General features: G+C 44.8%; 1 protein-coding gene across 2 annotated transcripts in view; it reads right to left on the bottom strand.

Annotated features, from left to right (window-relative positions):
• Window positions 1-25,310, bottom strand: part of MCU (mitochondrial calcium uniporter) — an 85,037-nt gene that overhangs the window by 5,283 nt on the left and 54,444 nt on the right. For both annotated transcript variants that reach the window (XM_059851016.1, XM_059851015.1), the window contains exons 2-5: window positions 7,400-7,469; window positions 3,368-3,538; window positions 2,460-2,564; window positions 77-237 (exon numbers count right to left, since the gene is read on the bottom strand). In XM_059851016.1, the coding sequence (XP_059706999.1) occupies window positions 77-237; window positions 2,460-2,564; window positions 3,368-3,538; window positions 7,400-7,469 (507 nt within the window). The remainder of the gene's footprint in view (window positions 1-76; window positions 238-2,459; window positions 2,565-3,367; window positions 3,539-7,399; window positions 7,470-25,310) is intronic.

Raw genomic sequence — 25,310 nt, 5'->3', positions numbered from 1 at the left:
GGGACCCAATTAAAACCTGGAAATACATCCAGGCTCCATTTGGAGGATAAATACAACACACTGAGACACTCCTTACTTTTTCTAGAGGCGCTAGTTGCTCCTTCAATTGCTCTAGTCTCCCTATCAGCTCCTTCTCCTTGTTCAGCTGGTGCTCCTCGATGCTCAAGGCTGTGTACAACTGCTGAACCAACGTCTTCACATCATTCAGCGTCGTGGCATTTTCATGGCTTAAGAGCTCTAGGGAAAAACAGAGGCTGCTTTAACACACTGTGCCCACAGGGCTGCTCAAGGGCCCTTGGGGAACTGCTATTAGTCTGCACTGGAAATGAACAAAACCATCTTCTCAACAAAGAGGCCTTTGGAAGAGCTCCAGCACTCTTAGACAATGTGACTCCCTTGAAAGAAAAGCAGGCCTTACTACTGGATACTCCTAAAATTTGGTAAGAAGAAGGAAAAGACAGGTGTCCTAAAAAGCTGGCCAGATTATCCAACAGCTGCTTCTGATTCATATTTATATATAAGACAAACAAACTAAACTAGCTACGATCCATCACACCAGCTGTCAAGACACGGGCATAATTCAGAATACAGACCACCAGCAACCAGAGTTATTGGTGATGGCAACTGAACATTGTGGGTTAGGGACCCCACAACAGCCTCATCAGCAGCACTTGGAGTGCCAGGGCCAGGAATTGTTTCCCAGTGCTCTGTGGGTAACACCCCTTGCTGTGTTGCCTGCAAAAGAGTGAAGCTCTTCCACACAGTATCTAGAAACAAGAACAGGGCCACGACTCAAAGACACTTTTATCCTTGCATTGAAACTCAAAAAGGATTCCTAGAGGATACCAGTTCTTAAAGGAGTTGTGACTACTTGTATTGTTTTACAGTCCACATGGGAAAAAAAAAGGAAGTTTGAAATTAAAGCAAAATATTTTGACATTAACCAAATAAAAAAATTATTTTTTGTAGCATCCTTGGACTTGTACCTAAAGGTATCAAAATACGATTTCACCAACTCAAAAAGCTATGGACAGCTTAAGTTTTAACACCAGCAGCTCAAAAGAAAAAAAGTGACTCAGCTGCCTATGCCAAGACACACAAAGTACATAATTTCATTCTAGTTAAAGGGCTCCTGTTCTCCTACAAAGAAAAATCCATGTGTTCCTAATGAGGCAAACATCAAGAAGTACTTATTTAAAATTGCAGTATTCTGGCATTTCCATTCTCAAACACACAAGGTGATCTTGTAAAAATGCAAAAGCAAGAGCTGAAAAGTTTGACAGAACTAATTTCAGTGCCTATTTGCAGGCACAATAATTTTAGCACAAACTATAGAAATCTCCTTGGCAAGTGCATCCTAGGAGACAATTTCCTGTAACCTTGGTGATCCCAGAGCTCACCTATCAGCACACAGTGGGTGACAGAGTAACTTGGTGTGTGTGGCAACCAGTGGTTCAGATATCCAGTATAAGCAGAGAGCTTTCTGCTAAGGTGCTTTTAATGAGATGGGGAAAAAAAAAAAACATCTCTAGTAGAGGTCAGTCTACCCCACATTTAGGGGAGAAAGACCATCACACCCTGTACACTGCACTCCCAATTCCAGAATAACAGAACAATAAAATCTCCCACATCTGTGAGCCAAGAGCCAAACAGAAACAGCATTTCCCAAGCTGTCCCTCTTGTTTAAATCCTCAGAGGTAACTACAGGCATGCAAGAACCTGGTGTTTTATGAAGCTGCCCAGAAGAAAGAGGGCAGATAAAAACACTGAGCTCCCGCCTTCCCCAGTAATGCTGAAATGTCTCAAAAGCTTCTTTGCAGGTTTTCACATCTTGAAAATCACACGTGTTCAAAGAATATTATTGAAATGGATTTTCTTACTGTCTCAAAATAGGTTGCTTTCCCTTCCCCTCCTACCTGATTCTTCTAAGGGCACAGTCTCCTTTATTTCACTGTTTGGTAGCTAACAGGGTTTTGAGGTTTATCTGCAATATTTATTCTGCAATATTATCTGCAAAGTACCACACTTAAATGGAAACAATGTTAGCTGTCAGGGGAAGCAACAATTTATTCTTCCAAACCAGACAATCTAAGTTTCAATCTAATTCCCATCTTGTACTGTATTCCTTCAGAATGAGTTAAATTAAATTACTCTCCAGTAATTATAACAAAATTTGAAAAACTTAGAAATTAAAAGGAATTCTACTTCTTTGTTTATTCCTCTTGAGGGCTGGGGGCACTAGCTTTGAACAGAATGAAATATCTGCTTTTCATTAGTGATTATTCTGATTATTTGGATATCTCTAAATTGGGCTCCAAGGGCAGGATTAGAAACCAGGAGGTTTCCCTTTAGAAACAACACTTTGTGCTCCTGAACAAGTTAATAAAGCATGTTGCAGTGAAGCAGGGACTGAATACTGAGATATACTCCCAGTGCTGAGCAGAAGCAGGCTGCTTTACCTCTCTTTGGTGGTCTGACGTGGTAAGAGACATCATTAATGATCAGTTTGAAGTCATCCAGCAGAAGCAGGTCTATGCCTGTGGAGGAGGCCACACGTGTGCCATCTGTAAGGAAAACACAGATGATGCATTGAGCAGGAGGAACAAAGAACTTAAACGTGCTGTGGCTAAGCTGTAACACCATCCCAAGTCCAGCTGTTTGGTTTCTATTCTTTGTAAACAGAATAATGTAAATATGATTTACAGAAAACCAGAGGGTGGATCTCTTAATTTACAGTATTGGACTATGAAAAAATAGTACATACAAAGTATGAAAGTAGTGTACAAAAATACAGAAAAATATAAAAATCTTTATTAAGAATAGTAAAGTCTTTGGATGAACTTGATCTCTTGATGTGCTTTGCCCTATGACCAAAAATCAAAGAGCAGAGTCCCTTAAAGCCAAAACGGAATAAGAGTTTACAAAATAACTTTAAATTCTTAGCTATTTACAATAATACTGTAAGTAAATAATGTAAATATTCTTTGTAAAGGATGATACTTTTTGTCAGGACAATGAAAGGTGAAACATAACTGAATTCTCATTGCTAAAGCAGGATGATGTTTCCCATGCACCACCTTCCACACCCGATTCCTTATAAATCCATTTGAACCTCTCTGTAGGTTGCACAGCTTGCATCTTTCCCACTACATAGTAAGGAACTCCCCAGAAAACATCTCCATTAGGACTGATTTCCTTGGCAGCACTGAATACACAATATCCTAACTCTAGGAACAGCATTTCTACCTTCTGCTCCTTCAGGAAGGTCGGAGAACTCGCACCACAGTGAACTTCTACTCCAAAAGCAAAAGGCTGGATGCAGACAGCTGGCAGGCAAGTAAATCAATCAGTTTGTAAACAAGAGTACCTGCTGAGTAGATTGCAACCCGATCAATCCCTCTGTCCTCTGCTCGCAGCTGTTGCAAGAACACGCCGACAGAGTCTGAGATGGGCTTCAGGGTGAACTGGCAGCGCTCGCGCCGCGATGGGAGACTCACAGAAATCACAGGCAACCCGTTCTGGTAAACCACTGTCACTTCTGCAGGGACAACAACAACACAACTCAGAAGGTAACAGGTCTTCTCTACTTGTTCCACAGAGAAAAGGCAAACCTGATTATAATCTAAATATAAAAGATTAAACTTTCAGTTTTCTCAAGAGATGTGGCCAAAGAAAAATGGAGGTATAGCAGAGATTCTCACTCCAGTAACTTGGTAGTGTTTTTTTGTAGTTTGTGAAAGTTACTTACTCTAAACACAGTCACCTTTGTTCTAAAGGCAACATGATATCTAAAAGCCATAACATGACAGCACAGAATGTTTTGGTTAGGTTTTGAGAATAAAAGCATTTTGGACTATGGAAGACAAAACACTGCTGTTTATATCAGGATTTATAGCTCAGGAGACAAAGACAGATTGAGTCTACTAGGAAACATCAAGGAAGGATCCACTGCAAATGTTTATATTCTTGTTTAGTTCTGGTTTCTTCCTCCTTGTCCTGAGGCAAAACATGTAAGAAAGCAGTCAGGAGCGTGAGGCTGTAGGAGAACAGCACTCCAAGTTTAGGCTTCAAGGTCATTTCATCTAAAATTCATGGGATCAATATGCTTTGTACTTCTCCAGACAGGCATTACTACTTAGGTGTAGATAAAACAAGATTTTTCCATTTCTTTGGTGCTGCCAAAAGCTTTTCTGAGGGCGTTCTTGAGGATTTCTGTAATTCTAAAGTCAATGGTGGTGACCTGTACGAGCTGTAGGCTGTTTATTATTTTACTGCCACAACCTGCTCCGTGTACTTCGTGAGATCCATAAGTAAAAAAGAGAAGTCAAAAGTTCATATTCCCTAAGCCCTTTACTGAATCACAGTCATAACTGTCCTCAAGTGACGTAGTTGCTAAGATATAACAGCACACCTCAAAGTGATTTGCTTTTATAGGTATGTTTCTTACATAAAAACACACAGGGTTTTTTATTGCTCAGAGCATTTGCTGTGTCTCAAGGATGGTGCAGTCACACCCACCCACAATTCATCTGCCTCAGTATCCCAACCTGTTGTAGCTCTGGTCAACTCCTGTCTCCTTAAACTCACTGAACTCATGCACTGACATGCAAAGTCATTGTAAGCAGCTAACATCAAAACCAGCCAGTCAAAAAGTCAACAGAAGTAGAAATAAAGGCAAATAACGTTATTTTAACTAGCAAAGGGAACTATGGGGACAAGTCCTGGGGCAACACATATTTCCAAAAATGGGGGACTGTGGATATTGAGAAAGGATTTACCAAGTGCACTTGTACAAAGCCAGAATTCTCTTCTCATTCTAAACTATCAAACACTTTCATGAAATGAATCAAGCATAAAAAAGCTTTTTCCCTCTTGCAAGGGACTGCTGCTTTCCAGTCCTTAAAGACTAGATGGAAGCAACCAAGTATGGTCACCTAAAACAACTAAAGCATCCTAAGAGGCCCCAGTATCTGAAAACCTATCAATGCCTGCTTCAAGACTCAGACATCTGACAGGATTTTAGTAGCTTTAGTGTTTGAAGCACAGACTTCAGAGACAAGAATCAGATATTTACTGGAAAGAAATAAAGCAAAGTGCTAATTTATTTGGACTGTCAGACAGAATTTAGAGCTCCTTAGAAGCAGCTGTTATGACACCAGCTATCAGGTTTTCTTTAAATTTAAAGTGCTACCTGGATCACACAGGCAGTGAGGCAGTTTTTTTGCAGAGAAAAAGAGAGAACAATATTTGCCTTTACAATTTTTCCATGTATCCCCATCAGTACCACACCCCCACCAGAGCTCCAGGACTGCCAGCTCTGGAGGAAGTGCCTACCAGGAACAGCCTGCTTCATTTTAGGAGTCATCAGCATTAGGAGCACAAACAAAGCCTTTCACTAGGATTTCCAGCTTAGGTGAAGTATTAAAGACCAAATTATTTCCTTTCAAAAGACAGGGTCCATAAGCCTGTAAATACAGCTGCTTTATATTTTCCTTGCAAAAACCTTGTAAAAGTAATTTCCTAGTTTAATTCACTGGTGGGGGAAGTCCATGACTGCAGGTTGATCCTCTCACCACCTCCTACACAAGCAATGCTGGTCAGATTTTTACTGCATTGAAGAGGGAAGCAGCAAAGAAAAGAAGGAAATCTGAAGGACACAATAACACAAACCTAACAGACAGCAGCAGGCAGCTCCAGTGAAAGTTATTAACAAGTCCCTGTGATATGGCTGCCTCACTCTTCTCTCCCACAGCCTTGTGTGTCTTCTGCATCTACTTCACAAGTTACTAAGGGGACAAAGCATCTGGCACCTCTCTAATTACAGTGCTAAGGTTTCAGCTAATCTTCCCCTAGTTAAATTTTAAGCCAGGATTTAAAGGCATGGGACCCGTAAAAGAAATTAATTTTCTACAAGTGAGATGCACCTACATTTACAGTCACCTACAGCCTGGACAGGAATGGTGCTAAATGAGACCATGGGGGATTTGAAAAACTTTTTACATGCTGTACTAAAAGTGGGGATGCTTTGAGGCATGAGTTCCATCCAAGTACCACAAAGTTTTGACTCAATCATATGTGCAGCAGCAAGAGGTCACAGGTATTCTTTTTTTAAAGTTTTCCATTTTCGTCTAAGAGCAACTTAAGCAACAAATGAGGTCAAAATGAAGTACAGTAAAAGAAAATAATGTGGCCAAAGAAGTCAGTGTTGAACATTGGCTACATTGGTGAAGGCAAAGTTATAGGAAGAAATAATGAGAGAATTATTCAAGCACAACACAAGGAGAGGTAAAATCAAATCAGCACAGGCAGATATCTTCTCAACCTTACATATCCTCTACACTTCTACCAGTTTAAGCTGCCAGGTTTTCATGTAAGCTCTGCAGAGCAGTCATGTTCTCTTTGTCTTTGCACACTTGTTATCCTGGCAGGGGAAGCAGGAACCCTTCATTTATTAGCTTTCAGACCTTATTAACAAGCCTTAACAAGGAAAGGATCCACTCAATGCCCACGTCTGTCAGCACAAGTGCTCCACTCCCTGTGCACAGCATGCAGATGTTAAGCAGCTGAAAGCTGCTCCTTTCCTCTTTGCATTGTGGCACACTGAGATTTCTACAGTTCCACCAGTGCATCCTTTTGCTTTGTGCTCTGACAACCTTATCAAAAAAGCTTCATGCCTGAGCTGTCCCAGAATTTAAATAAAGGAATAATATTGCCTTGGCTTCAAAACTTATTTACTGTAGTAAATGATGCTTTTGACTATTGTGGCATGTAGCTGAACTGCATTTTTGTTATATAAATGGACTTAAGGGGGCAGGTAGGGTCAGGCTGAAGGGACCACAGTGAGTCTTCAGGTGCCACCTCCCTGCTCATGCAGGGACATCCCAGACACAGGATTGTGTCTAGATGGTTCTGGAGTACCCTCAGAGAGGGAGACCCCACAGCCTCTCTGGGCTATCTGCTCCAGTGCACAGGAGATCTTCCTCATGTTCAGGTAGAATTTCCTGTGCGTCAGTTTCTGCCCTTTGCCTCGTGTCCAAGTGCCTGGCATCACTGAACAGAGCCTGGCTCCAGCCTCTGGCACCTTCCTCCAGGAAGGACAGCACCCTGAAGAGCAGGGGTCACACAGACCTCACAGCTACATCAGAAAGAAGCTGGCAAAAAGATTTGGACAGTTGCATGCAATTCCATGTTTCCTCATAAAGCCTGTCCAGTTTGGTAAGGACAGTTCATAGAAAAGCTGCCCATTGCCTTAATTCTTCCTGACGTTGTTCCCTCTGTCGCTTCCTTAGCTCCAAACTGGATTGGTGCCCAGCCAAAGAAGCCTCCACCAGAAAAGGGGGCAGGGAATGAAACCCGAGTTGGGGAAGTGCAAGTGAGGCAGGAGCTGGTGTGTACTCACCATCAGAGGGCACTACGGTACTGCAATACACCACTCTCACGCTCTGCCAAGGAGACAGCCGCTGATGCACCTGGAAAACACGGGAAAAAGGACAAATGCTCAGAGTCTGGCAGGATCCGGCCCCGAGCCATCTCCTGTGCCCCCTCCCCAGTGCCCGCGCCGGGCACTTCCTCCCGTCCGCAGGAGCGGCCACAAACCCGGAGCACCTGTCAGGAACAGCCTCCTCCCTTCCCATCTGTCACCCCACAGGGATTCCCCCCGCAGCCAAGTTCACCTCTACACACCTCACTCTCCACACAGGTAGATGACAGTCTAGAACTGAACACTCGTGGTTTGTTTTCCTTAATGTGACATGGATTTTTAAAGCCACACGGTCAATCAGTCTTAAGAAATCCATTTAGCTTACTACACAGACACACAGTAGACATCATATCAAAGCACAAGTCTTTAAAGGTTAAAAAAAGAAGTTTTTTGCATAACCAGGATGGATGTTTAGAGTTGTGGATTAACAGGGTCATTCTCTTTGGTTGTTTTCCATGCCAACATTACTTTTCTCGTGTCCTTACAGAGGGAAGCTGAACTCTGAGACACGAAGCAATAAACACGCCTGCGCATAGAAGAACAAACTGTTCCAACATAAAAAGCAATAATCGTAATACTGAGCTATAAAAATAAAAAACAACAACAGCCCAACAGGAAGAAAGCACATGAATGGGTTTGCATGTTCTGCAAACTTAGCAAGAGACTCATTTGCCCATGAAAATCTACAACCAGACTGATTTAAAGTCTGGTTTTTAGATTATATTACACTGGTTATATTACACTAATCCTTCTCCAACACTGAAATTACAACTCTGGCACAAAGCAGCCCAAGTGTAAATGACAGTAAGGGGTAACACACCAGCTCTCACCTGTCTCTGGTGGCTCATATTTCAGTGGCTAGCCTCAGATTTTTCAACAGCTGTTGTCCAATCTGGACATTCCTACAGTCTGGGATACTTTTTCTTTGCTGAATGCTAAAACACAGCTGCCAAACCTACATTTTTATTAAGGTATCTTACAGGGAGGACTTGTTTAAGGAAACTTCTAATGAAGTTTGCAAACAAAACCCAGGTTGCTGATTATTTCTCTGCCAAATTGTCCAGACCTCTGTGTTTCATGAGGTTGCCTTTGATAACCTACTTTGAATGGCTCTAATTGCTACTTCCCTTGTCCTCTGAAGCCTGATATCCAAACCAAGGATAGTTTCCACTAATCTTTCTCAAAAGCAGGACCTTTGGCCCTGGTGGTAACTGCATTGACAGCTTTAAAAATTCACTGTGACATGTGCTGTATTTATATTTCATTTCTATCCATTTAGACAACAAAAATCAGTCATTTTCAATTTGCCTCTTCTTAACTGCATTTTCAGCTTCCCAGGGTCAAATCAGACAGGAGAATAAGTGGGCACCAAGTGGGAAGCTGAATGCTTCAGCAAAAGTAATGTTGTAAAAGACACCTGTGTGTTGGGAACCGAAGGGCAAATTTGCTTTTTTGCAAGTGAAATAACCAAGTCTTCTTGACTCTCTGACAACATCTGCTGCTCTTGAGCAACCAGGACAAGACCTTCCCCTTGAAAAAAACCACGTTTTAGTCTCAAAACGATCTGAGAAAAACACAGCTACAGTCCCACATACCGTAGAAATCCAGCTCTGTTGTCTTGGCATTGCTGTTGTATTATTAACAAAGTCAGAAGCTTCAAGGATCAGATGTGGTGCCACATGCAAATCAATTTTCAGAACCAATTTTTACCTAAGGAGGGGAATTTCAATCCTTCCAAAAATAGCATCAGATACAAAAACAAGTGGGCAGAATTCACTCAGTGAGACACAAACCCTCCTCAGTCAGAGAGCACTACCCCAAAGACTGTTTGTAGACCTGATTTACCTGATCCCACAGCACAGCTAGCACTAGTATGAGGCTTTTACTCCTTCACTCTCCCCCTCTGCACAACGTAATTCATTCATTTTCCAACCACTGCACAGCAGGACTCTGCTTTTCTACCAGATGTGGACGGCAGCCCAAAAACGCAGTTCTCAGAACACCCTACACCCTTCTAAACCCAGCATTATCCTACTGCAAAACAACCATGTAGCTGGAAGATATTATCAGGTAGCACATGCAAAGACTTTGCCTTAAGGCTACGAGTGTCTGACAGATACAAGCCACTCCAGAAGCCTCCTGCCCTCATAAAACAAAACAGGGAAAAGGCAAAACAGGTTGAAAAAACCAGGGCATGTTAGGTGACTCATCAAAAAGCTGAGGTGTCCCCAGACTTAACCCCTTGCACAATTCTTGCATCCCAATATGGGCTGAACCCCTCTGTTTCCTGGACACTCCCCTCCCCAGCAGTGTGCTGCCAGAACATTTTACAGGAGAGATGCAGTTAAAGCAGTCCTATCTGTCACTCCTGCAGCTCCGAACTGTGCTGCTGGTACAATTCCTTATCGACAACAACAGCCTCTACTGGGCAGGAAGGGAAAAGGAGGAACAAATGAGCTCAAAACTGAGCAGAGACCAAGATGTCATGGTATGTCATCCAAGGTTAGCAAGAGCTTACGGAGTCATCCATCATTTTTATTCCTGAAGGGAGACTGTTGTTTTAAAATTGAGATGGAGAGAAATGTTTGAACCCATTACCTGATGTCTGCAGTTCAACAGCTTCATACAGGAAGGTGTCAGAAGGCTGAAGCTGGGGATCAGAGCAGTGCAGGGCACAGAGAGGAACCCGTTTCAAGCTTTGCTGACCAGATCTGCCCCTCAGGTAAACAGCCAACAGCCCACCTCCCCTTCAGCAACCAAGTGTGCAATAACTGCACCCAAATTTTAGTCGATACAGGCAGGTCCACGCCTCCCAAAATTAGCAATTCTTGTGAGTGTGAAAAGCTCTAAAGCCAGACCACAAAAGCAAAAAGCTTTAAGCACTAGGATAACTTTCTGGGTCTCACAGGAACACATGCAGGAATTCACATTCCACATCCATCAGATCCTTCATTTCCTGCCTTATCTGCAGTAAGATGCATGCTAAGAGGCTCAGGGTTATGCAGCAGCTGCGCTCCCAAAATGATTAAAGGAGCAAGAGGAAAAAAGTCCCAGTTCTCTAGCTAAAACTAATGCTTCCTCCAGGTCTGTATCAGCCAACCCAAAGGCAAAAACAACAGCATCTCTAAAGGTCCTGACGTAGCTTTCTCAGTACTACCTGGGTGACAAAGTTAATCAAAGCCTTGCTGAAAAAAAAAAAATCAACCTTTTGGCTACCAGTGAGTGCTGTCTGATGGAAAAAGAGGGAGCAGCTCCTGTTCTCCAGGTATGTATTTATCAATGACAGAATGCTAACAACTTTAGGAGACTGAGTCTCCAAACACTAATGAAAATCAGAAAAGAGGCTGACCAGGAAAAAAAACCCACACTCCAAGCATGAAAAAAGGCAAACAGAACATCTTACTCTAGAACCCAAGTAAAACATGCTGCTAACTCATTGCCTGGAGTACCAGTGCAGCAAGAACTGCAGAGCTTTTGTGAAAAAACAAAGCATTCTCTGCATAAAAATTTCTTGCTACAAGTAAAGCATTTAGGAGTCATGTTTGCAAGTGCTTCTGGCACATCTATTTCACAAATTACGAGGGGCCTCCTTTATATGGGGCTGCCTTAAGTTGGATCCAAAGCAGCTCACCTTTTCCAACAAGAACCAGCTATTTTCCCCTCCATCCCAACTTCTGCTGCATGAAACACTGAATGTCTTTCCTGGCTCTAAACATGGTTATCCTAAAACCTCCAGGCTGGAATCTCAGTGATGAAAATTGCTGTGAGCTTCCCCAAGCAGCCCCAGCAACGCAAGCCACCCAGCTCAACCATGCTGAAGGGCTCCATTTATCTGTGTTTACCCCATTTCTGCTCCTGCACTCAATCTGTGAGATTTTGGTCTCTCTTAAACAGGATGTTGGAACCCTGGATGCTGAGAATTTTAGACTGACAAACACTGACCCCCAAGAGAACACTGCATTTGACCTGAGGCCGTGGAGAAGACTTCCAAAATTCAGTAACAGAACTAAGACTATGAGTGTGTAGTTTGATTAGAAGTGTGCAATATCACGCAGTAGAAAACTTGGAGCTTAAAGTTTTAAAATATAATGATATATAAAGCTAAGAAATAAGTTTTAAAGCAGTAATTAGTCCTTCTTCAAGAGTAGTGGTTTGTAATTAGATAGAAAAGTCCATATTACAAGACATGAGTGATTAGTTAAGTTAAAAGTAAAAATAATTTGAGTGTTATTTCTTAATTAAATAGTTTTTCCTTAAAAGACCTTGTAGAGATAGACACAAAGCAATTTTTGTAACCTGTCAGTGAAATACTGTAGAACTCACAACTTGTGAGACTCTAATATAAATAAAAAATCATAAACATCTAAGTCTAAACACAAAATACCATCTCAAATGCTTTCAATGCCAACCAAAACAAAAAAAGAACATAAAGAATCAAAACAGTACCCAGATCCTAAATTATCAAAGTTCCCTTCTGTCCTCCCCTTTTCCTTCCCCTTCACACCAGCTGTTTGCAAAGTAAAGGAGACTCAGGGCAAAGCCATGCCCTGACCAGAGACCTGCTGTCTGAGGGATGTGATGTGTGACTTCCCAACACAGCCAGTGGTTTTGCACCCGCACATAAGCTCTGCCTGGACTGAAGTACATTGAGCTGTGAGGGATTGACTGGAGCCAGCTGCCCAGCCAGCTGCTCCCAAGCTCCTGGGGAACAGGACAGGATGATGCAGGATAAAAGGATGAAGGCAGGGAGATCAGTCACCACTGCCCACTGGCTTAACAGACTGGACTAAGGGAAAGTTGATTTACTGCCAATTAAAGTGGATAATATCAAGAAACAGCCTGAAATTAACATTTTGCTCTTAACCCAACCTTTTAATCCAGGATCCAAGAAACCCCTTAGACACTGCACACTGAGATCCTTCATCCCCTGGGTACCCCAGAGAGAGAGACTCCTCAGGCCCAAACACCCCACAGAGATCAGAGACTCTTCAACCCCAGACACCTCTCAGCCTCCTCAAACACCCCACAGATATCAGAGACCCCTCAGCCCTGTGACACCCCACAGCCCTCACAGAGACCCCTCAGCCCCATGACACCCCAAATATCAGAGACCCTCCCTCAGCCCTGTGACACCCCACACAGCCATCACTGAGACCACTCAGCCCCATGACATCCCACAGATATCAGAGATCCCCCTCAGCCCCATGACAGCCCACACAGCCCTCACAGAAACCTCTCAGCCCCATGACACCCCACAGATATCAGAGACCCCTCAGGCCCCATGACATCCCAGATATCAGAGACCCCTCAGCCCTGTGACACCCCACAGATGTCAGAGACCCCCTCAGCTTCATGACACCACAGATATCAGAGACCCCCTCAGCCCCATGACACCCCACAGGTATCAGAGACCCCTCAGCCCCATGCCACCCCAGACAGCCTTTAGAGACCCCTCAGGCCCAGCCACCCCACAGAGCCCCCTCAGAGACCCCTCCCAGCCCCAGGCACCCCACCCAGTGACTATCAAACCAGTCTGCCAATAAAACCCGTCCCAAAGGAGCCAGTGTGGGGCTCTGAGCACTCACGGGACCTTGCCAGCCCGCAGCAGTCCCTCACGGAGGGGCTCTGAGGGCAGCGTGGTGACCGGGGGAAGATGGCGGCGCCTCGTGAGGGCCCTGCCTGCTGCCCATGCCAACTTCAGCTAATTCCTGCTAATTCCTCCTCAGCGTCCTCCCTGCCTTCCTCAGACACCTCCAAAGGGATCAAAACAGGCCTGTCTGCCACTGGAGATGTCTGCCTGCATCTCTTGCCCCCTTCTTTTCATTCTGAGGCTCCTGGGCGCCATTGCCCACTTCCGGGATCTCTCTTTGAGACAAAAAAATAATAATAATTAAAAAAAAAAAAAAAAATCTCAATCCTCTTTTGAAATTGAGCCCAACTTTACCAGGGATTTTCAACCCTGTACGGAAGACCTTCTCCAGCTTCTTGCTGTGGTCTCTGGATACATTCACACAGCCAATACAGCCGTGTAGTATTCCCCAGAAGAAATCCCCTGGGCTGCTTGTTGGGAGTTTGGGATGTGATAGAACAATCCCTGCTCCCACAAGGGTACAGCTCACACTGCACCCATGCAAACCCCCAGGGATCTGGCTGGAGAGGGAACACAGTGGGGAAAGCTCCTATGCCCAAGAGCTGTGCCCTGGCGGTGACAGCAGCAAGCCAAACACTTCTGAGCACAATTTCCTCTAAGTCCAAACTGCTGCCTTTTTCAACTGTCTCCCAGGACCCAAACAACACTTGTCTGATTAAATCCCACTGGCTTGAACTGATTCCTCTCTCTCTTTGACAGCATGCCCTTGGCTCCATCCCACTCAAGAGGTCAGGTTTTGCACCAAAAAGAACATTTTGCGCCCACTGCCCCCACAGGGCAGAGCTTCATGCAGATGAAGGTCAAGCAAACAAGAACCCGACTGAACTGCAGTGCTATTCTTCGTGGATTTTTTTCTTCTGTGTTTTAAAATCAGGCTGTAGACAGAGACACAAAAAAAAAAGGCAATGCCAGCAAGATGTGGGAAGTGTTATTCCTTACATTTGGAAGCACTTTGTATGACCTACGCGTTAGCAAATGGTCTTCACTTGCCTCAGTTCTCGCTCCTGCCTGAATTTTCTCTTCTTCCAGCATTAGTACAAAGCTCTATCACATCTGCTAGGAAGGGAACATAAACAGGAGGTGAGCTATAAATACTCCTTTCTCATCCTGCTTCCTTTGTCCATCTGCCTAAAAAGAAGCAGGTAATCCACAGTGTCCAGGAAGAGGAGGGGGAAGGAGGAAAGAGATTAATTCTCTGCAGAACAGGGAAAAAGCAGGGATGAAGTAACTGTTCCTCATCCTTCATTGTGCCTTTCTCCCAGACATTACTGCTTCCTCTGAACTGAGGAGTTGTAGCAGGAACTGTTGTTGAGCAGGAACATCACTGCATATGATGGGTTTGATGGAGCCTCTGGGAGACAAGAGGAGGAAGAGGAGGTAATAAAAGGGAAAAAAGTCGTGCTGACATCTTCAGCACATCAGTCAGGCAGAATCTATTGCTTTGAACAGGTGCTTCCTTTGCCACCATCTACACCACTTCCCCCTTAACTAAAAACCAAATCAAAACCTCAAACCCAAAATTCTCTCAGTCTATATTCTTAATTTTATTGCAAGTGCCAACAATTTACAGAGAACTACCCAACTCCTAACTTAAGGCAGATGATGGACAGGGTACACCAGACCCTCACACTCCCTCTTTCACCCAACCTTCACACAGAACTTCCTACCTCTGGCAGACAACACAAAACAGGGCTGGAGCTTCTCCCTGACAGTTTGTGATGCCAGATCATAGTTTCACCATGACAATATTTTTGCTTTACTGGAGCAGGATGGTTTGGATTCCACTTCTTTAATACAATCCTCATGGTTACTGGGGGGAAAAAAAGCTGAGAATTTTAATTCCTTTGAATCCTGAAAGCTTGAAACACAGAACTCAAACAAAACACTAGGATGCATTTAAACCTCTGTCAGCTTTGAAACCTGAGAGCTAAACTCCTTTCCCTAATTTCCAGATTCATCACTTGAATCTCACTGAAATGGTTTGTAACTCTCCTCTCAAAATTAAGGGGGCTGTCAACCACTGTTTAAAAAAGGCTTGAAGAACTCAGTGAGTTCTGAGCTCACTAATTTCAGGGATTTTGTCTCTCTCAGCCACCCACAGCTGAAAACTGCATAACTAAGAGAGAAGGCATCAGATGGATTCCCCTCAGCCATTTCCCCAGGGCAGCTCAGCTGTTGTTTTGTTGTTTGGTTTCTTGTTTGATTTTCTTCCTCTAGCACTTACCAACCCCAGTAGGCAACTCCTTTAGCCTCTGTTAGAACCAGTTTCAAACAAGAGCTCTTGCCCTTCTTCTCCCAGTACAAAAAGAGCTTCCCAGGGAGGAAACAGCACCTCACTGACATTCCTGCACTCCCAGCACCAAGAATGAAACAATGAGCAGGGTTATGGAGCGAGATTCCCACAAGTGCAAGGGAATTCCTTCTGCCTGGGGTGTGCTGGGGAGCAGCCAAGTCCCACTGGTTTTCCAGGGAAATAAACTCAGGAAGGAGGGAACCTTGCTGGTGAAAAGGCACAGCAGGCTCGTGAAGGCTTTGGAGTCAGAGCCAGCACACGCACAGCTTGGGAGGATCTGCAGAGCCTCAGATATGGAGAGGTGCAACATCCTGCAAGCCACAGCACATCCCACTGCTGGGGGAGTCCTACACCATCAACTCCCTGCAGGAAAGGACAACACGAAACAATGTCATCTCTCTGGCTAACTTCACACCTGGGTTTGGTCCAAAAAGTGGTGGAACAGAAAGGTAAGTACTCTCAGACAGCAAGAGGCTGTGCCCACAAAGGCACATCCAGGCAGTCCACAAAAAGTGGTTCTTTCCCTGGGATTATGAGCCTTACAGGGTGAGCCTAGAGGCCAAACTCACTTTAGGACTGAATCCTTTATGAGGCACTTAGGAGAGAAGTTTAAAAGTGTTGCCCAGAAGCGCCAGACAAGCTGTATAGATATTCTGATTCTCACAAGTTCAGTCCCTAAGCAAAAACCTAAGTTTGGCTACAGATACCTGCAGCCAATTCACACTGGCCAGGTTTATTCTGGAAGAAATACCAAAGTGCAGGGTGTTCAACTTGGCATTCTTCCCTGCTTTCTACAATCAGTTTGCAGCAGTTTACCACCAGGTGAGATTAGTACAGTAAAAATCAATCCTTTTGCTAGTCCCACACACATCTCATGAAGCCCTGGAAGAATCCTCCAGTTGATTAAGGGTAAATGTCTGACATTCTCCCCCTGGATATGCTGCTTGCTATAAGGATTGTTACTGTGCAACTCTGGCTTCTAAATCCCTTCTGTTCCCTGGCAAGACTAGAGCAACAGTAGGAAACAAAAAAAAAAATTCCAATAAAAATATATGAATGTTTAAAGCCATTAAAGAACTCCATTTCATTGTGCTAGCAGACCACAGATCAAGGATACTTACACGCAAACTTAATACCCCTGTATGTTAATGTTTAATGTCCTTTGGTTAACGATGTACTTTTACTTATTTTGCAGGATTGCCCTCCTCCTGTGCCCTGAGAGAGGAGATGGTGCAATGCTCACCTCCTGTGTGCCATAGGTACGTGCCTGGAGAGGCAACTTGGCAGAAGTCAAAGCAGGAGTGAAAGGCAGTGCTCTGCAGAGGCAGATCTTTATTGACACACCAACAACGTGCAGGAGAACACAAACACAGTAATTGTCAACCTGACACTTAACTAGCGTGGTAAATTCAGTTCCCAAGGTTTCCCAGTTCAGCTTTTCCCTGCTCATCTCACCTGGTCTAGTTGGGAGAGGAGGAGATCATAGAGTCAGAGAATCCTGGAATGCTTTGGGTGGGAAGGGACCTTAAAGATCATCTTGTTCCACCCTCTCTTCCCATGGGCAGAGACTCCTTCCATTGTCCCGGGTTGCTCCAAGCCCTGTCCACCCTGGCCTTGGGCACTGCCAGGGATGCAGGGGCAGCCACAGCTTCTCCGGACACCCTGTGCCAGGGCCTGCCCACCCTCCCAGGGATGAATTTCTTCCCAACATCCCCTCTAACCCTGCCCTCTGGCAGTTTAAAGCCATTCCCCCCATAAATAGTCTCTCTTCCTGTAGGTTCCCTCCACCTACTGGAAAGCCACAATTAGGTTACCCCAAAGCTTTTCTTCCCCAGGCTGAACAATCCCAATTCTCCCAGCCTTTCCTCACAGCAGAGGTGCTCCCTAACCATAGGAAAGCAGGGTACAGCACAAGCAGCACCCACAGGGTATCCTGCAGCATTCTGTGCATGGTTTCAGAAACACAAACTTGCTCCTGGCTCCTCTGGAGCAGGAAAAGCTTTTATCACCCGTGGGAGTGCCCCCCAAAGCCCAGCCTTGGCAGCAGGTGGGGCTGACTGGAACACTCACTGCTTCATCACTGGTCATAAGCAGGAGGCCCAGAGATCAAAAGGTTTTTATTTAATTGACCATTGATAAAGGGAATGAGAATAGCTCAGAGCTATTCATCTGAGCATCTCCTGCATGGCACTGCTGTGCTACAAATCTGAATGTAATTAGGCTCAAATGCAGGGAAGCACCACGGAGGCACCAACAGATAAAGTTTGAGGATAGCTGTAAACTGAAGTCAATCACTTCAGCTAACAGCCAGTGCCACCCTCAAAGCTCAGTCACATCCATCACTCCTCCAGGCTGAGCCCATGGGGATGAGAGGCTGGATGCCCTGGGGAAGGGCTGCTGCTCCCCGGAGGTGCCACCGCAGTGCCCATGGCCAGGCCACCTTCAGCACCAATCCACTGCGTCCCCTCCCAAACCTCCCTCCTCTGTCTTGGCAAAAACAGCCAAAATGGGGTTTATGGACACACACTGTGCACAAACCCACCTTGAGTTTATATAATGATTAAGTCCAGGCATCCAAATTAAAATCACTAAAGAATCTTTAAGAAAAACAGACCTATGACTTCCCCTAACTTAGCAAGTTAACCACTGCTAGGATGTGTGATAAACCAGGATTACCCAAACATTTCATTCTACCTCTTTGTTTAAAAAATACTGTTTTCTATAAATTTCCTATCCCCCAGATCACAAGGCTTGTTTTAGTAGGATTGTAATTGAAATTTTTTCAAATTGTTTCAGCTCAATTATTTTTGTTTTAAAAGCACAGAACATATAATATACTTTGGTTATATCTCTACCTACAGTTTTTTCCCCATGGAAGTTGTTGGAGCTTCATCCAAAGAATGAAAGACAAGGAGGATCCAACACCAAACAAATCCATTTTCAACAGCCAGTCCCAACAACTGATTTGAACTACATGCCCAATTATAAGCTGCAAAACCCACATCAGAGATGCACATGTTGCAAAGGGTTTGCAGTTCACACTTCTTTCCTATATGAAGGCTGAGGATTAACTCATATTAAGAGAGATTGAGAAGCCTTGGAAATTAAACCACTAGAAAAAAATTAGAAGGAAAATGTTCATTTTTCTAGTTATTAAGGCCATTTAAGAATGAACAGACCTGGGAAAAGAGATTATCCTGAGGGAGAGGGGTTTGGAATGGAAAGTAACAGGAGATCTTTGGCTTGATCACTTCCTTAAAGCTTTTCCAAATCAATTAAACTGGGTTTAATATACTGTGATAGGTGTTCAGTGGTCTAGAAGAAGGCAATTTACAATTTGGCTCTGAGTTATACGAGCTGTCAGAGACACCTTTACAGTTTGTATTTTCATTGACAGTCTCAGTTAGTTAATGAAAATGGAACCAAATCTTCTCTGGAAAATTAAATATACACACAAAACAGAAAAAAAAAAGCCTCTGTGGAGAAGCCACGAAGCGACAGGCATCAAGGTAAGGACTTCAAAACATATTTCAAATCATATGCTTTCCATCCAAGAGGGGAGGCTGGCTCAGCTCACACAGAACCAGATACTCTCCGTACTTTCTTTCCAAGAACCTTTTTAATGCTCTCTCACTGCCCTGAATAGCCCTGGGAAGCAGGACTTTTCCTTTGATCCAATGCTAATTATGACTTAAAGCTCTTTCAACTGTGAATCCCAGGTTTCTGCTCCTCTATGGAGACAGCTTTCAGAGGCCAGAGAGAATCACAGAATCCCAGACGAGCTTGGGTGGGAAGGAACTTTAAAGCCCATCTCATCCCAACTCCCTGTCATGGGCAGGGACACCTTCCACAGACCAGGCTGCTCCAAGCTCCATCCAGACTGGGCTTGGACACTTCCAGGGATCATGGGGCAACCACAACTTTTCTAGGTAACTTGTGAAGGCCTTCCCCACCCTCACAGGGAAGAATTTCTTCCCTATATCCCATCTAACCCTACCTTCTGGCAGTTTGAACCCATTCCCTCTTGTCCTGTCACTATCTATCCATACAAAAGCCCCTCTCTCTCCTTTATTTTGAAAATTATTTTGGCTGTTTTGGGTGAACAAACAATGGGGAGAGCACGTTTCCCCAGCTGACATGCTGGCAGGACTCTGGCTGGTTTTCTAAGCCTGTGAAATCTGCTGGGTTCACAGCTCTGCAGCCTGATTAAAAAAACATCCCCAAAATCATCCCCAAAATAAGCATCAGCAACTCAGAAGGTCCAGACATAAAGGAAGAGCGATTCAAGGCTGGGCCTCCATTACAATCTGTTTCTTTCATCCCTCCCTGCTTACACTGCTTTGCTGATGGGTGCTGGGATCCAAACAACTTCTAAGTGAGCCACAACCAGCTGCCACAGCTGCTGGTCACAATTCTTTCCAACGGGCTCTGCTGAAAGCTTGCACAGCCAAACACTCACATGAGACATAGAAAGCACATCCCTCTTTCACAGGGTTTTGTTTTGTTTTGGTTTGGTTTTTTTCTTTTTTTTTAGTACAGATGAAGCTTATTGCTCAAATCAGACAGAAAGCAACAAGGTGATGAGTTTAGGTATGAAGACCAGGCATTTCCAAGCAAAGAGTTTATTCTTTTGGGGAGCAGGAGGCCTGATGGACTCTGGAACCGCCTCAGAGAGCTGAAACCTTGCGTGCTTTCCCAGCACAGCACTGAAAATGCATTAGCCCTTGAGAAAGCATTAAGAGAAGCACTAAAATAGCTGGCTGGGAGCAGTGTAAGTGGCTGTCCAGACAAATACTAGGAGAATCCTTAAAGAGCTCTGGAGGCAAAAAAATCCCCAGTGGGAAAGCAGACCACTGCTGCAGACATGCAAACCAGGAACACTTACCTCAAGTTCAGACTAAATATCAAAGATCACTCATTTCTGAGGGGGAACAGTCACAATGGAAACTAATACATGCACAAGGCACAGCTGAGAAAGCAACAGCTAGATGAGCTCAGAGCAGGGAAACAGGAGGAACACAGGTCACAGCCTTGCTGCAACGCTGCAGGACACTGCACCAGCTGCAATCAGATTTGCTCAGGAGTGCAAGAACCCAGCAAATCTGCTCAGGCAGAGCACATCCCACATGGATTGCCTACAGACAAGCACCATTTCTGCACTGACATTTGCAATGACTCTGTGCCATCTCCAGTGAGGAGGCTGTACAGCAAACAACCCCCCTCCCCAAATTTTATCTTGTCCTTTCACACAGCAGGCACAGGATACTTGAGTGTTTTCGAAGTCTCATCTTTACACTGTGTTCCTGTAATTCAAAGATATCACTATAAACTTGGGAAAAGAATTCAGGCCAAGTTACAAATGCAAGAGTTTGAATACAGCCTGGGAACCACACTTGAATGGTGGGTGACTGGGACACCCTTCTCCTCTGGGCATAAATTTCTTTTCCACATTAGGAACCCAGAAAAATTCATTCCAATATGCCTGCAGGCAAGAGGAACAGAATTAATTTAAGTTCACCTGAGGGTTTTTTTCTGGCATTGAGAGGTTCTCAGCAGACAAATGCTAACAAGGTATTTATGAAGTTATGCTGGATTTGGAAAGAGGGGCAGGGGGAAGCTTTGGCCGGGCCCAGCCTTTCCGAACAAGATCATCACCAAGTTGTCACAAGCCCCTATGTGCAGCAAGGGGCTGGGCCACCAAATACCTCAAAAACACAGTAATTCAACTTTTTAATATTAACAGAGACATTAACAGTTTCACAGTCTAGAACAGAGTCTGTGCAGTCCTTGGCTTGGAAACATTTGGGAGACCTGCTCTATTTCTCAGCTCTTATTTGTTATTAATATATACATTATGTTTAACAACACAGCAGCCAGTCTGACAGACTAACAGACATAGTAAATAAGTCAGATCAGCAACAACTGCTGTTCTCACATTTTGTAGATAGGGAAGATGGATTTAAATCCAGTAAAACATTAAGTGTCATGAATTTGACATCACGACTCTCTGGATTACCAAAACCTCCGCCCTCCAGAACACTGAAAAATTCAGAAGCATCATCTCCCAGACCACTGAGCAACTACCACTCCTTTGGTTTTGCAGGCTGGTGAGAAATGCATTGCCAAGTTTGTAGGAGAGCGTGTGGCAGCTCAGGGGATGACGTCTGGCAGAGGGAACTTTCTCATGCACATTTATTATTAATTAATACCAAACTCCTTTTTTGGAATTCTGCATCTTCCAGACAGAAAGTCCTGCCTAAGGAAGATTAAATACCTGGTTTCTCTGAAAAAAGAAACTTCTACCAAAGCATCTTGTAAAAGTCACTCCTCTTACCCAAGTGTTGGATCCATAATTTCCCTGGACAGAGAGGCAGCTCCTCTGGTGTTTAAAACCCCCAACACCCTGCAGAAATCCCAGCAGGAAACAGGAGCACTCCTGTCCCTGCTGGCTGAATGCCATGGGCTTGCAAAGCCAGCTCCACCTCACGCTGTGGTGCTGCTTTCTCAATTAAAGGTGTCATTTCTCAATTAAAGGGTTCATTAAGGCTACCAAGCCACAAAGCCCTGCAGTTTTGTAGAGGCCCACCTTGTACCCTCCTGGGCACCTGGAGGTTACAAAAAGGGGCTGTAAAACCTCCCCCTACTCCCTTTTATCAGCCCTGCACAGAACCACTGACACCTCTGACACACCTTAGGTGTAGGTGGTTGTGGCTGGGTAAGAAAAACCAGGACTTGTGGACCTTGCATAAATGGAATTTACAAAGATAAATAGAAATAAAGCCTGCACAGTCCCAAATAGATTTCAGTAAGCTTTCCCCACACTATTTACAGCCCAGCAAGAGGCTTAAAAATGCTCATTCTGATCTGGCTAGAGGTAGCTCACGCAAGGGTCAGGCTCACCTTAATGGGGTGACACGAACTTCTTTTGGTGCCCCAAACCTTCCTAGAACTGCATTTCAATGCAAACTCTTTCCCTGCTTCCCTCCTCTTCCCACAAGCCAGGATTTCTTTGATTCTCAGTCTAATTAGGAGATAATTTTAACTCTGTCACTGGTTTGATTGCACTGGTGCTTAACCACACTATTAGGCAAATCATTAGCTGGCATGTGGCACCTTTTCCATCTGACAGAGACACGCTCAGTGGGGAGGATGGAGGGAGACTCCAGAGAAACAACTCCTGACAGTCCTTAGATTTAACAGGCTACAGCTGCTGAAGCACTGCTTGGGCCACCACATCCACTTTATCATGAACAACAGGGGCAAGACAAGCAGCTGTACCTGCAGTCCAACCTGCCTGGCATCACACATCCAAGGTCACCTGGGAAGGACAATGGGCCAGCTTGATCCTGGCACCACCACTGAGGAACCTGAGCAGGAGCTGCAGCAGCCAAGCAGACAACCAATTTTCTGTACTTGGACACCAACTGGGCAAGACCCTTCCTGCCCCATCTCTACAACCCCGGGCTCTGAGACTGCCTGTAGCACATTCTGGCAAAGGGCAGTGGAGCCCATCAGCTTCAACTTGGAAATGCTGCTTTACAAGTTTTCTGTTCCAGGAGAACACACAGCAGGTTCAGTCACTTGCTGCTGCCTGAGAGAGGTTCCTGTGCCTCACTCACACCCATTTAGAGCAGACTACTTCAAATGAACAATAAGTTAGAGCAAGGAGCTTTTCAAAAGCCACACGACAGCTGGCTAAGTTCTATGAATGGAGTGTTTCCCACCTTGTGATTCCTTCAAGGATCCCAATGCAAGTACCTAAGCAAACAGTAAGACATCATTTAACAACTCAGTGTGCCTAAACGGATTGTTAGGGCATCAGTGAGTCATTAACTGCCAAGTTCAAACAGCTGCTTTCTCCTTCTAGGAAAGCCTTCTGCCCAACACACAGGGATCTGCATGGAGGAACCATTCTGCAGGCCTGTGACACCAAAGCCTCCTGCAGCAGCAGCCACAGCTGCTGACTTTGCCAGCTACCCCTGCTCAGCTGCTGCTCCAGCAACACATCCCATCTCTGAGGCACCAAGTTCTTGTGCTCTGCTGGAGTGAGGATGAAAGGCAGGTCCAGATTACCCAGCAGGGATTTACAGCCACAATCAGAGGCTTTCTGCAGTCCAGCCCCTGGCTGAAACACACCTGCAAACAGTCTTTCTGCCTTCTGAAGTTTCTTGTTAACAGCAGGCTGTGCTAAGAGCTGGAAACACCAGTGCACTCAAGGAGACAAGTGATGAGCTGCCTTTGTCTGCTCCTTGGGAACAGCAGGAAAAGGTTGAGGTAATAGAGGAGGCTTTAAACTGGTTGGCAGTGTTTGCTCTTCACAGAAAGGACCTTTCACAAGTCCTCTGGGTGACTGGCACCTTTGCATCCCATCCCCATGTGCTACAGCACCTGGGAGCAAGTGGAGTCTGAGATCAAGAAAAGATATTCCAGATTGCTTAAAACAGTTCTCACATGATAGAAATGGCCCAAGTACTATCACAGTGAATGCTTCTTATACTATTTTACCACATTACCAGGCAAAAACCCCTCCAAGGTCTCTTGCAAATCAATCCTGGGAATCCATTTTCCCTGCTTTTCGCCATGGAGCTGAGTTAACAGTCCCTGGCCATGGAGAAGCAGCCAACCTGGGACAGCTGGACAACAAAACAGAATTCCAGATGGGCTTTTAAAGGTCTCCTTTACTGACTTGATCTTAAACTGCAGCACAGACTGCCAGTGCTTTCACTGCAGCAGCTCCTTTCCTTAAATGTGCCAAGAAAAGTCACTGGTGCTTCACAGGGGACACAGGGAGAGATCATCTCCATGAAGTCACCAGGGCCACCTTAGGAGGGACCACCACAGCCAAGAGACAAGCTCCACCAACAGGAGAGGGCACACAGAGTCAGCTGGCTGCTTTCAGAGCTGCTGCTGACAGCACCGATGATCTGTGTCGTTACAACACCACTGCTGAAGCCATCAGCTGGTAGCAGCTTACCAGCTATCAACAGCAGCAAGATGGAGAGCAAATCCATGAGCTGTCAATGGCACTACCCAGTAAGTCTGTGAATAATTATGGCACTAAAACACAAATGAATTTTTAATTTTTTTTTTTTTTTACTATGAAAGAAAAAATAGCAGCTTCAAGTAACCCCAAAGCTTTACAAACGTTAGTACACCAAAACAACAAACCCAAAGATGACCAAAAGAACTGTTTCACTCCATTTTTCTGGACCAGTGCATTTGTACTTCCTATTTTCCTCTCCTTAAGGAGACCACCATCCAGTTCACTGTATGGAGCAAGCAGCACCACACTGATGTCTCAGGTTTGAGCTTTTATACTTTTCAGACTCTGTGCTGCTTCAGTGGGTGGGTCTGAGCTTCACATGAGGGGATGATGGCGAGCTCTGTGCACAGAGCAGGGAGACAAAACAATTCCTGCTCCAGCTGGGGACCAAGGACAAATGATCCAAATCTCAGCCCAAGAGCATAAACAACGTGGGCTGGAGAGAGAAAAATGAGCAGGGTGGGACTGCATGGGCTAAAGCTGGAATGGGACAATGAACTCCAAGGTGCAAATGGAGCAGAACTGATCAAAGTGACAGACCCTGTGACCAGGTGTGCATTTTGGGACCATTCTGGTCCATCTTGGGTGCAGCCCTGGCTGGGCTCTGGTGCTGCCCAAGGTGGATCCATGCAGGAGATCCTTTTAATAAATCCCTGCTTTATTCTTTAGCTCTGTCTGGCCTCTGCTCTAGCTCAGCCTTCTCAAGGCATCACCACAGTGGAGTAGAAGTCACACACACACACACACCACAAGGCAGACTTCATTCAAACAGCTGACACCTATTTCAGACTGCAGTTTTCCAAAACTTTCTTTTCTTTTTTTTTTTAACCCAGCTTGGAAACAA

This window comes from Haemorhous mexicanus, chromosome 7 (genome assembly GCF_027477595.1).
Source record: "Haemorhous mexicanus isolate bHaeMex1 chromosome 7, bHaeMex1.pri, whole genome shotgun sequence".
Classification (NCBI taxonomy): Eukaryota; Metazoa; Chordata; class Aves; order Passeriformes; family Fringillidae; genus Haemorhous; species Haemorhous mexicanus.
Note: the sequence above shows the minus strand (reverse complement) of the source record. Positions and strands in the feature narration are given on the sequence as shown.